This window comes from Erinaceus europaeus, chromosome 11 (assembly GCF_950295315.1).
Source record: "Erinaceus europaeus chromosome 11, mEriEur2.1, whole genome shotgun sequence".
Lineage (NCBI taxonomy): Eukaryota > Metazoa > Chordata > Mammalia > Eulipotyphla > Erinaceidae > Erinaceus > Erinaceus europaeus.
This window is the reverse complement of record NC_080172.1, coordinates 54777023-54789670: the sequence shown is the minus strand read 5'-3', so window position 1 is coordinate 54789670 and position 12648 is coordinate 54777023. Positions and strand designations below refer to the sequence as shown.

The 12648-nt window shown below is 44.3% G+C and overlaps 1 protein-coding gene across 1 annotated transcript; it reads right to left on the bottom strand.

Annotated features, from left to right (window-relative positions):
- Positions 1 to 872: 872 nt before the first annotated feature.
- On the bottom strand, positions 873 to 6065 carry MCL1 (MCL1 apoptosis regulator, BCL2 family member). The gene is made up of 3 exons (XM_007531548.3): positions 5035 to 6065; positions 4471 to 4718; positions 873 to 3678 (listed from the first exon to the last, which is right to left on the bottom strand). The coding sequence occupies exons 1-3, from the start codon at positions 5699 to 5701 to the stop codon at positions 3562 to 3564; spliced, it is 1032 nt and encodes a 343-aa protein (XP_007531610.1). The 5' UTR covers positions 5702 to 6065; the 3' UTR covers positions 873 to 3561.
- Between the last annotated feature and the right edge of the window lie 6583 nt (positions 6066 to 12648).

Here is a 12648-nt window from a genome sequence, read left to right as displayed (position 1 = left end):
GCCAGGTCACAAGGCACTGGGGAGCAGTGGACTGGGCCAAGGTTTAGACCCTTGAATCCTCCGTCCCACAGCCTATGTGCAAAGAATTGCTCTAGTGCATGTCACCTTTTCTTTTTTGTTAACAAAAACAAAAGTGGGTTTTCTGGTCAGAACCAGGAAAAAGGGGGATTTCCAAACAGAAATATTTTAAATGCAGACAAGCCCTACACAGAGGAAAGCAGAGAATCATGTTTGCATGATTAGCATTTAGTGCTTAGGGATTAAAACCAATATGCAAACATTTTATTTGCATTATTTCCTGGTGATTCCACGCCCTCATAATGGAGCTAAAAACAGAGTCCTCTGCAGCCCGCCTACTTTTGGGGAAAGGGAAAAGAACAGTAATAATTCCAGGAACCTGACTATAGCTCTTTATAGGTGTCTTCTTGCTCCATCTCACAAGGCTGAGAGGTGATGGACTTTATGAACCCTCTTGAAATCATACCAACACTTGATAGTTGAAAGGAAAATCTGAACAGAGATTCTGATCGGTTACAGGAACTACTCCAAAATACAAAACTTCATTAAAAACCAAACATTTCTCATTTATGTATATTGAGGGGAGAGAAAAACTAAATTCTTTTTAAGGGTGCCAGTACTGAACCCAGGGGTTAGAGGCATGCCTGACACAGGAGTCATCTTCCTGGCCCAATTTAAATGAAAGAGGTTTTCCTTTTGAAAGGAACTACCCTTTGCTTCAAGGGAAATCAGCTACCAGGGATTTTAGCTTGTATATTCATCTATACCTATTTGCTCAGCTGACTTCCCTAAAAAGCTGGGGGGTGGGGTAGGAGGGAAGATCAGCATCAATTAGAAAACAGCGGCACCACACCTTGCATTTGAATAAAAGATTTATTTTCTTCTCAGGAAAAAACAGGAAGTTAGGGAAATACACATTTTACAGCCCAGATTAGTTTGTAGTTGGTCCTGACCAATCCTGGCACAGCTGTTAACAGCATTCGCTGTTTAACCAGAACAAAGATGTCCCTGGTCTGTCCTACCCCAAGTATATGGACATCAGGACTGCATGTTATTTTCCCTGAGAGAAGCTAAGACAGAAGTTGCTGAGAGCTCTTTCCAAGCAGCCCCATCCCTCTCATTGTGGAGGATTTGCCTGAACTATGCAGCTAGTCAGCACTCTAGAATATTTGCCTCCTCTCCCTAAAAACCGTCACCCTTTCCCAAAGCACTTAGTTCTCACACAAAATTTCAATAGAACCTCATTTACATTTCAGCAGTCATTCCTAGTAAACTGGGTAGTGGGGATCCTCAACTCCAATTTACACTTATGCACTTATTTCCACAAGATTATGGGGAGGCAGGCCTTTCAGTCACCATAACCAGATTTCAGGATTAATTTAAAACTATATAAAGTGCTTTTTAGGTCCTTAGATATAGACATGATATAAATAAGTGGTTTATGATCAAGAGTGATAAATACACAGGTAAAAATAGTTCTAGCTAGATGACTTTATGGCTCAGAGATGGGCAGAACAGGGCAATTCTTCCCTATTACATTCTTAGTCATTTAATTTATGCCTATTTTTATCTGGAATCCAGATTGAAAGGTCATATTCTGAGGTTGAAGCTTTCAGTTCACCAGTAGCTTTTATATAACTTTTAGATTTAACTGAGCCCTCTTGCTGGCTGTATAAATTCTAGGTGAGCATATCTGCATGTAAAAGAAATCATGTCAAATGGTATTCCAGTCTCTGAAAGCCAGGCAGGATACAAACAAAAATGTACCAGTTCAACAAAAGGGAGACTCTTCCTACCTCAGGAGTTACAGTCACTGGACCCATATACTACCTCCCAAGAAAAATTTTATGAAAGATGAAAACCTGTGGACTGAGAGGATTGCCTGGGGCTACTAGTTCCTAGTTCAGATTCATATGCCAAAAGCTGTGAGGGCATTAAGAGCTCAGAGAGGAGGGTCAAAATGTAGGAACTGATAAATATCTGTACAGGAAGCCAAACAAGCAGCAAATATTGAAAGAATAGGAAATAAATGGTGAATTTCACAGAATACCGGACTGAAATCAGAGATGGCAATGCAAAAACTCGAAACGTTTGGGAATCATTTATAGAAATGAAACAGTATTTTTTTTTTTATTGACACCCTAGGCTTAGACCTGTGTTTAACAAGCAAGCCTAATAATAGCACCATGGTTAAGACTAAAGCCTGCTTTGCCAGGACATCATTTTACAGTTTAATATGCAAACAAGAGATCAAATGACTTGTCCACCTGATGTGATATTTTTATACACACACTGCTACTAAGTTCCATTCGGAACAGCTGAAAAATCTTTTAGCAAAAGCTTTGAAGATGAGCTCACAAATTCAGTTTAAATCTCACCAGTTAAACTAGGTCATATAAAAGGAACTCAAATATGTAGTTGCCTAATCAGAGCCCATAATTAAAGTATTGGCCTGTGTGTGTGCTGGGGGGAGGGGTGCGCGCACAAGTGTCCTTCCCCCCCAAAAAAAAAAAAAAAAAAACTGAAACAACTCCACTAGGACTCAATTATTGAAAACCTGCATTTGATGAAGTGAAAAGATTAGTTCCCATTCCTCAATGTCTCAATCCCAGGTTATAAACAAAAACCCCCAAACACACTAAAATTAGATAAGAAAATGAAAGCCTGCATAGTTAAGAATCAGAGTTGTTCCACTACAACCAGATTGCATACAATTAACATTTCTAGAATTGACTGGGACAAAGTTTAGAAAAGTTGTTAAGAAAAAGGTTTCTAACTACAGACATTGTAAATTCCAAAAGGTTATGAAAAAGCCTAAAGTAAATGTGAATTTCCCTTTACAGTTGAAGGAAATAGACTTTCTGCAAAAATATATACAGTTTTTACAGACAAATACAGTTACAGGTTGTTTTTGTCTTAAAAACTGAGGATATTCCACATCTGTAACTAATCACTGTGCCCCAAGTCAAGTATTTTTGGCCATTACTGGGTCAACAAACAAGAATTACTCAAACCAAGTGTAAGCCGGACAGGTAAAAAGGCCCTGAACACCTGGACAAACTAATTAAAGAGAAGTAAGTTTCCCACCACACGCTGTTGTACAGTCTTGAGGGTCCTAGCCATAGTTTCCTTACTTATAGATTAAATCCATTTCACACACATCACTAGCGTTGTTAGTGCTTAATGAAGTCAGTGGACACATTAAACAAAATCTCTAGCTTCGCTACTGGCTGCTCGGTTTCAGACAAGGAAAGTAAGTCTCATCCTACCATCTTCACTAAAGTCCTCCTCCACAGCCTCCCAGTGTGTGCCTTTTGCTGAGACTGAAGTTTACTTCTTTCAGACGGTGACTCTCCAGGGAGGACTACTTTTTCCCATGTATTTATTCCTGTTAGACACAATCCTCTTGGCACTCTTGACAAGAGAACTCTTGGAGGTTATAGCATGGGCAGCATGAAGTCCAACTTCATAAATACGTTTGATTTCACAGACATGGTGTTGGTGGCTGGAGCGGGTTTAAAGTCTATTATTGCACTTAAAAGGCTATCTTATTAGATATGCCAAACCAGCTCCTACTCCAGCAACACCTGCGAAAGCCAGCAGCACATTTCTGATGCCACTTTCTAGGTCGTCTACGTGGAAGAACTCCACAAACCCATCCTAGAAAACAAGAAAGAAAATATCATTTTCAAGTATGGGTTTCTATTGGCTTAAAAACATCATCTACAAAGATGAAGCAGAATAACGCTCCCAAAACGATGAACCACTGGTTGCAAAAAAAAAAAAAAAAAAAGTAAAGAGGGTAAACAGCAAAGAAATTATGCAACGAAACTCATGCCCAAGGCTCCAAAGTCCCAGGTTCAATCCCCACCCCCGCATTAGCCAGAACTGAGCAGTGCTCTGGTAAAAAAGACTTCCCCTATTTCAGTTAATGGCACTCAGCAATTAACTGTTTCAGAGCAGCAACTTGGTCGATATTAGAAAAAGCTAAGGACTTACAGGATTCTCAATATTTAGATAATTAGCTATAAACTCTTACCCTCAAATCCACTCTGATAAAAACGTTTTTAAGATCAGTGTTTCTAAAAGTGGTTAAGCACCTCCTCCATCAGAACCATCTGGGTGAAAATTTAAAATGCTGAGTCCACTTCCTATCCATTCAATTAAAAAGGGGACGGGGTGGTCAAGGTGTTTTACTACCTTGGGGTGAGGAAGTTCTTCACTCTTGGGAAGAGTATCCATATGAAATAAAATACCAAAAACTCAGGAACCAGTAAAACAAAAGGAAGTCAGGATTTTGATGCAATAATCCAAGATCAACATCAAGCAACCAGAGGGGCCTGAAAACAGCCGCGCGTCCTAAAGACCTTTGGATAACCCCATTTTTCTCTATAAACGACCTCCACTCCATTTCTATGCCAAAGCCCTTCTCCAAGCACAAAGCGAACTTACCCAGCCTCTTTGTTTGACTAGCCACTCTCGTTTCGTCCTTATGAGAACATCTGTGATGATTTCTGCTAAAGTTCCGATGCAGCTTTCTTGGTTTATACTCTTCAAGTGTTTGGCCACAAAGGCCCCAAAAGTAATGAGAGTCACAATCCTGCCCCAGTTTGTTATCCCGTCACTGAAAACATGGACCATCACCTGCGATAAGGCCTTGACGTCGTCCTCGTTTCTGACCTCCAGTTTCCGAAGCATGCCTGCGGGGGAGAAAAGCGCGCGGGTTGCCACGGCTCCTTTGTCTCGGCGGCTGCCGGCCCACCCACGGCGGGGCAGGTCGCGCTCGGCTCTCCAGCACGCGGGCCGACCCCGCTCGGAAAGTGACATCCCACCCTTTCCGGGCTTTCAACGGTGCTGCCATTTCCCAAAGCCCCAAGATGGGCGGAAACAATGACTCATGGCCAGAACCTTCTGCTCAGAGCTAGGGAAAGCCCGTCTCAACACCGGATCGTTTCGCTTTCCACCCACCCGCCTGCGGGGCCGGGCCCGGGGCGCGGGGCGCGGGCTCCCCCTTACCTTGGAAGGCCGTCAGGTGGTTGCGCTGCACCCCGTCCCCGACCCGCCGGAGGGTCTCCAGCGCCTTGCGGCTGGCGGCGCCCGACCCGCCCAGCGGCCTCGCGGCCTTGGCGCCCGTGGCCTGCTCCTGCAGGTACCGGGAGATGATCTCCAGCGACTGCCGGTACAGCTCGTCCTCCTCCTCCTCCGCGGGGGGCGGCGTGGAGGGCAGCGAGCCGTCCATGCCCGAGCTGTGGCCGGCGTCCCGAACCAGGTCCAGCAGCTGCAGGGGGGCCGTCCGCTTCCCCATCGGCTCCGGCTCGTACCCGTCCAGTTCCTCTTCAGGCGACATGATGGCGCCGGCCGCCGGGGCTGCCATGTCTTCGGGCGGCGCCGCGCGGAGGGTGGGCGCGAGGAACGGCGGCCTCACGGGGGTCGCGGTGACGTAGGGACCCTCGGCACCAATCGGCGACGGCCGCGCACCCCTCAGGGCTTGCGGCGTGAGCGGGACTGGGGGGCTCGCGCCGGCGTCCCCTCCCCCGCCCTCCTGCCGGGCTGCGGCCTCCTTCCCCGCCGACAACAGCCGCCCTCTCGTCGGGGTGGTGTCCCCGCCGCTGCCGGCTGCCAGCCCCGCGCCCCCGCAGTACAGGTTCAGCCCGATGACTGCGTTCCTTTTGAGCCCAAACATGTTCAGTCGCCGCGATGCCGCCGGGGTGAGGGGTGGGCAGCACAAACCCCTGACTCCAAGGAAGCGGAAGTTGGGAGGGAGAGAGTCGCTCCTGTATATCAGTTTGGGGCCAGTCTAGCTCCGTGGCGTCAGCGGCGGATCAACACAGTCGTCCCATATTAGGAGAAAGAGGCGGGAGCTTCCGGAGGTGCGCACGGTCCGGGCTCGGAGCTTCGGACCGAGAGTCGGCGGGTCCGGCGGCCGGTAGGGGCGGGGCAGAGGTTGACCGGCCTTCGCGGCCGGTAGGAGGGCGGGGCCTTCCGGTTCTGGGCGCCCGCCCGCAGGTTACGTAACGACGGCTCGACGTCGGGCGGGTGGGTGCGCGCACAGCTCTGCGTCGCCGGTGGTCGCGCGAGGCCTGGCTCGTGCTTTCTCGCTGAGCCCTCGGCCCTCGCCCCATCGAACCAGAGAGTAAGGAAAGGAGGCGAAAGTGCTGACTAACGCGAATGAGGAACTGAGGTCTTGGGTAGTGGGGCGCCTGTGACTTTGCACACATCCTCACTCTGATGCCAACAACGTTAGCAAATAGGAAACAGTGGATCTGCTCCAGCTAGTTTTTATTTCTTTTCTTTTTTTTCTTTTTCAGATCACTGCTCAGCTCTGGCTTATGGTGGTGCAGAGAACTGAACCTAGGACTTTGACCCTCAGGCATGAGATTTTCTTTGCTTAAATAACAATAAATACTACCCCTCACCCACCCTTTCTCAAGATTTATCTTTATTTGTATTAGTCTATTAAGTAGAATTTCTCAGAAGCCAGAGCACCACTGGGGTACATACAGTGCAGCAGGAGCTCAAACCAGAAGCTTCAGGCATGAGAGTCTCAGGCTTTACCAGCTATCACTACATTCATGCTTAAGCTCAAATTTATTTCTGTCTCTCTACTTTCTTCAATCTCTCAGCCTCCATTTCCACAGGCTCTGGTATATTATTTCTTTTAAAAAATATTTTATTCATCAATTAATGAGAAAGATAGGGCTGAGAAAAAGCCAGACATCACTGTAGTACATGTGCATCGGGGATTGAACTCGGGACCTCATGCCTGAGAGTCCAATGCTTTATCCACTGCGCCAATTCCCAGACCACTGATTATTATTATTATTATTATTATCTTTATCTATTTATTGGATAGAGCCAGAAACCGAGAGTGAAGGGGGATAGCGAGGAAGAGGAAGAGAGACACCTGCAGCACTGCTTCCGTTGCAAAGCTTGCCCCCTGCAGATGGGGGACGGGGGCTCGAACCCGGGTTCTTGTATATTGTAACATGTGCTCAACCAGATGCACCACCACTCGCCCCCCTTTTTTAAAAGATGTATTTATGTTATTAATATGAAAGAGGGGGAGACAAAGAACTACAGCATCATTCTGGTACATGCCATGTTAGGAATGAAATTCAGGACTGACATTACCATGTCCAACACTCCAGTCTCCATTACCATGTCCAACACATGCCATCTCACAGGCTGCTAGTACTATTTATACACACATAAACTTTACCATTTATTTGTGTATTGATAAGACACATTTGACACGAGTTAAACTGAAGGCAAGGGTCTTGTTATATGCCATGTGTATCAGTTAATATTAATTGAAGATACATATATATATATATATTTCTTTTGATAGGACAGAAATTGAGAGAGGAGGGGAAGAGAGAGAGGCATGGTAGATAGCATAATGGTTATGCAAAGAGAGTCTCATGCTGAGGCTCCAAAGTCCCAGGTTTAATTTTCTGCATCACCATAAGCCAGAGCTGAGCAGTGCTTTGGTAATGGAAAAAAAAAAGGGGGGGGGGAGAGCGAGAAAGATAGATACCTGCAGGCCTGCTTCACCATTTATGAAGCATCCTCTTTGCAGATGAAGAGAGGGGGCTTGAACCCAGATAGTCACACATGGTGATTATATGTACTTAACTGGTGCTTTACCACCCTCCACCCCAGTGATTGCTTTTTGTTAAAAAACAAAATTCAAGAGCAAAGTATTTGAGGACATTAGTGAGAGAGGTGGACTAGGTTCCAGTTTTCTAAAATACAATAGTTTAATATGGAGATACAACTTCTAAACCAGAGAATGTATTTTGAGGCAGGATCTTGAACCACATAAGTGGCAGAGATGATGAAGAGAAACTAACTGGTCATAGTTTGGTCTGGGAGGTGACACAGTGGATCAAGCATTATCGACTCTTGAGGCTGGGTCATGGCACACCTGGTTGAGCACACATTACAGTGCTCAAGAACCCAGGTTAGAGGCCCTAGTCCCCACCAATAGGAGGAAAGCTTTGCAAGTGGTGGAGCAGTGTTTTAGGTGTCCCTCTGTCTTGCTCCCTATTTCCCCCTGCCCTCTCAGTTTCTGGCACTCTCTCTCTTTTTAAGTTTAATTATTTACATAAAAGTGAGAATCAGAACATCAATCTCTCCCTTTCCTTTTTTTTTTTTTTTAAGACCTTATTAATGAGAAACAAGAAGAGAGAGAGAAAGAATCAGACGTTACTCTGGTACATGTACTGCCTGGGACTGAACTCGGGACCTTGTGCTTTATCCATTGTGCCACCTTTCAGATCATGTTTTCTGGCTGTCTCTATCAAATAAATAAAGATAACACCAAAAAAAAAAAAAAAAAAAAAGCATTAGACTCTCAAGCATGAAGTCCTGAGTTCAATCCCCAGCAGCATGTGTACCAGAGGGATGCAAGACTTTCATGCCCAAGTCTTTAAAGTCCCAGGTTCAACCCCCTCACCATTATAAGCTAGAGTTGTTTCTCTCAGTAAAATAAAATAAGATAAACAGTTTTCCTATTTAAGGAACCCCTAGCCTTGCACAACAACTAATTATAATTTGAGGTGACATATATAGGATCCATAGGAAGCAACAATGTAGGACTTGCAAAGCTGGGGGAAGACAAAAACAGAAGAAAGGTAGCTTTTATGCTTGTATTTTCTAAAACAGAGTTTTATCAGGTAGTGAAGGAAAGGTTGAGAAAATGGAAGGTATAAAACCGTTTGGGAGGGAGGGAGTCAGGCGGTAGCGCCCCGGGTTAAGCGCATGTGGCGCAAAATGCAAGGACCGGCGGAAGGTTCGAGCCCCCGGCTCCCCACCTGCAGGGGAGTCGATTCACAGGCGGTGAAGCAGGTCTGCAGGTGTCTATCTTTCTCTCCCCCTCTGTCTTCCCCTCTCTCCATTTCTCTCTGTCCTATCCAACAACAACGGCATCAGTAACAACAACAATAATAACTACAACAATAAAAACAACAAGGGCAACAAAAGGGAATAAATAACTAAATAAATAAATACAAAAAAAAAAAGTTTGGGCAAAAAAAGAGAAGCAGAGTACACGGGCATATGTGATGTTAGGAATGGAACCCACGCTTCAAATGCCAATGCTTTGTCCATTGGGCCACTACATAGACCCAAACTTTTTTAATATAAATTTTTTTAAAAATTTATATATTTTTCCCTTTTGTTGCCCTTGTTTTTTAATTATTGTTGTAGTTACTGTTGTTGTCATTGTTGTTGGGTAGGACAGAGGGGAAGACGGGGAGAGAAAGATAGACACCTGCAGACCTGCTTCATGAACTCAGGACTCCATGCTTGAGAGTCAAATGCTTTATTCACTGCGCCACCTCCTGAATCACTTTTCTTTCTTTCTTTCTCTCTTTCTTTCTTTCTTGACATCATGTAAGATTATTTTTATTAACATCAGAACTAGCTCCAGACATTATTGCCGTTTTAGGCATTTTTTTTTGTTGTTGTTATTGGATAGAGACAGAGAGAAATTGAGAGAGAAGGGGGAGATAGAGAGGAAGAGAGACAGAGAGACACCTGCAGACCTGCTTCACTGCCTGTGAAGTGCCTCCCCTGCAGGTGGGGAGCCAAGGGCTCGAACTGGGATCCTAACTGGTCCTTGTGCTTTGCGCCACGTGCGCTTAACCTGCTGTGCTACCGTCCAACTCCCTAGGCATGTTCTCCTTGAGAATTTCCTTGGTCTGAGACAGCCTGCCCTCCCCTAGGGTTTTTTTTATTTCTTTTATTTCTTTATTTTTTTAATATTTATTCCCTTTTTGTTGCTCTTGTTTTATTGTTGTAGTTATTATTGCTGTTGTTACTGATGTCGTCGTTGTTAGGACAGAGAGAAATGGAGAGAGGAGAGGAAGACAGAGAGGGGGGAGAGAGAGACACCTGCAGACCTGCTTCATCACTTGTGAAGCAACGCCCCTGCAGGTGGGAAGCCAGGAGGCTTGAACCGAGATCCTTAGGCCGGTCCTTGCGCTTTGCATCAGGTGCGCTTAACCCGTTGCACTACCACCCAACTCCCTCTTTTCTTTATTTATTGGGGGTTAATGTTTTACATTCGACAGTAAATACAATAGTTTGTACATGCATAACATTTCTCGGTTTTCCACATAACAATACAATCCCCACTAGGTCCTCTGTCATCCTTTTTGGACCTGCACTCCCCCCCCCCCCCATCCCAGAGTCTTTTACTTTGGTGCAATACATCAACTCCAGTTCAGGTTCTACTTGTGTTTTCTCTTCTGATCTTGCTTTTCAACTTCTGCTTGAGAGTGAGATCATCCCATATTCATCCTTCTGTTTCTGACTTATTTCACTCAACATGATTTCTTCAAGCTCCATCCAAGATGGAGTACCAGAGTACTGCTCATCTCTGGCTTATGGTGGTATGGGAGATTAAGCCTGGAACTTTGGAGCCATAGGTATGAGAGTCTCTTTGCATGACCACTATGCTATGTACCCCTGCCCTCAAAGCTTTTTCTTTCTCAAAGACTGTGCTTTGCTTTTGCTGTCCACCTGATGATTTGCCCTGATTCCCTTTTTAACCTAGTCATGTCTAATCAATGATAGCTATTCCCTGGTGAATGTTTAATAACACAGGATCTAGATCTATAAAGGCTAGGACAGTGGGATAGGTTCATATTATTGAGAGTATTGAACACCAGTCAAAGAACTTCAAATTCTTCTAGGCATTTGGAGACTCCTGAGCACTAGCATACCTTGATGCACCATCCAGTGTAGTTTCATTGCTCTAGTTGTGAGTTTAAGAATAGAATAATGGGTCTGTCTTCCTTTCCCCCTCTCTGTCTTCCCCTCCTCTCTCCATTTCTCTCTGTCCTGTCCAACAACAACAACATCAGTAACCACAACAATAGTAACGACAACAATTTTAAAAAAGAGTAGAATAATGGAGAGTGGGTTGGAAACAGAGAAATAAATTAGGCAGTTAACTGCAGTATGATAGGCAAGAATCACTGATGAGCTGAACCACTGATGTAGGGTGGGGATAATGGAAATTAAAAAGAGAAGTGAAGAGATACTGTGGAGGTGGAGCCTGCAGGGCTTGATGACTCAGAAGAAAGCAAAACAGTGACATTACTCTTAAATTAAGATAGGCATCTGTATTACACAAGGCTAACAGGTAAACCACATTCCAGACTTGTGGATTGTCCTGGAGAACCATTACTCTCACCAGCAGGGAAAAGGATCTGTGTCAGAGGCAAAAAGTTCTTGTCAACATGTTTCCAGGATGTTTGGGAAGTCCTGTCCTCAGGGAATATTAGTTCTTAGAAAGTGTGTGTTGCAGTGTGCAAGGAGCTGGGTATAAGCCTTAGGTCCCCACCTGCAAGGGACAACTTCACAAGTGGTGAAGAAGTGCTGCATGTCTCTCTCTCTTTTTTCCCCTTTCTCTCAATTTCTGTCTATATTCAGTAATAAGTAAAATAACCTATAAAAAAAGGATGTGGGGCGCAGGTCAGTGGTGTACCCAGTTGAGCACACACGTTAAACAAGTACAAGGATCTGAGTCCTTGTTCCTCGCCTATAGGGGATAAGCTTCACGAGCAATGAAGCAGGTCTGTGAGTGTCAGTCTTTATCTCCCCCCTCCTTTGAATTTCACTCTGTCCTAATTTAAAAAAAAAAAAAAGCTATGTGGAGGGGGGTAGGCAGGGCAGGGCCTTGGGCACTCACTTTTCTACCACTCACAGGCCCACGTTTTCCATTCTTTCTATTTCAGAGTATAGAGAGACACAGCTCCACCTCCCATAGTGGACACTGCAGTGTTCCCAAGTTGTGCCAGGGCTCAAACCTAGGGCCTTCTGCAGAGTAGTGCTGGGTACATTATTTCCGAGCCCATTAGATAGTCTTCTGATTCCTGCTAGTAAGCCTTTGATTTATGCACACTATATTGAGAATGCCACTTGTTGCTAGGATAATAAACATTGGCCACAGTCCTGAACTTCAAAAGAAAAGCATTGTTTACATCTAGACTGCACCAATCTTTCTTGTAGGCATGTACTGAATCCTTTGAAACTTCCTTAAACTATGAGCACATGTCCTCTGCAAATTCTGAGAATTCATTTACATCATTTCATTCAAAATAGAAACAAATTTAAGTTAGGTCCCTGTGTATGAGCTAAAGTGTACTTGAATAGTTGTGTTCTTCAGTCTTTAGGGGCCTGAATTTTGGCAAACTTATAAAATAGCACACATAACCCTTTCCACTATCTTATCTATTTATTTATTCTCTTTTTTAAAAATTTATTTATAAAATAGAAATATTGACAAGATCATAGGATAAGAGGGGTACAGTTCCACACAATTCCCACCACCAGAACTCTGTATCCCACCCCCCTTGAAAGCTTTCCTATTATTTTTTTAATTTTTATATTTATTTTCCCTTTTTATTTATAAAATTTTTATATGTATATATAAAAACATATATTTTTTAAATTTTTAAAGACTTATTTATTTATTTATTTATTCCCTTTTGTTGCCCTTGTTGTTTTATTGTTGTAGTTATTATTGTTGTTGTTGGATAGGACAGAGAAAAATGGAGAGAGGAGGGGAAGACAGAGAGGAGGAGAGAAAGATAGACACCTGCAGACCTGCTTCACCGC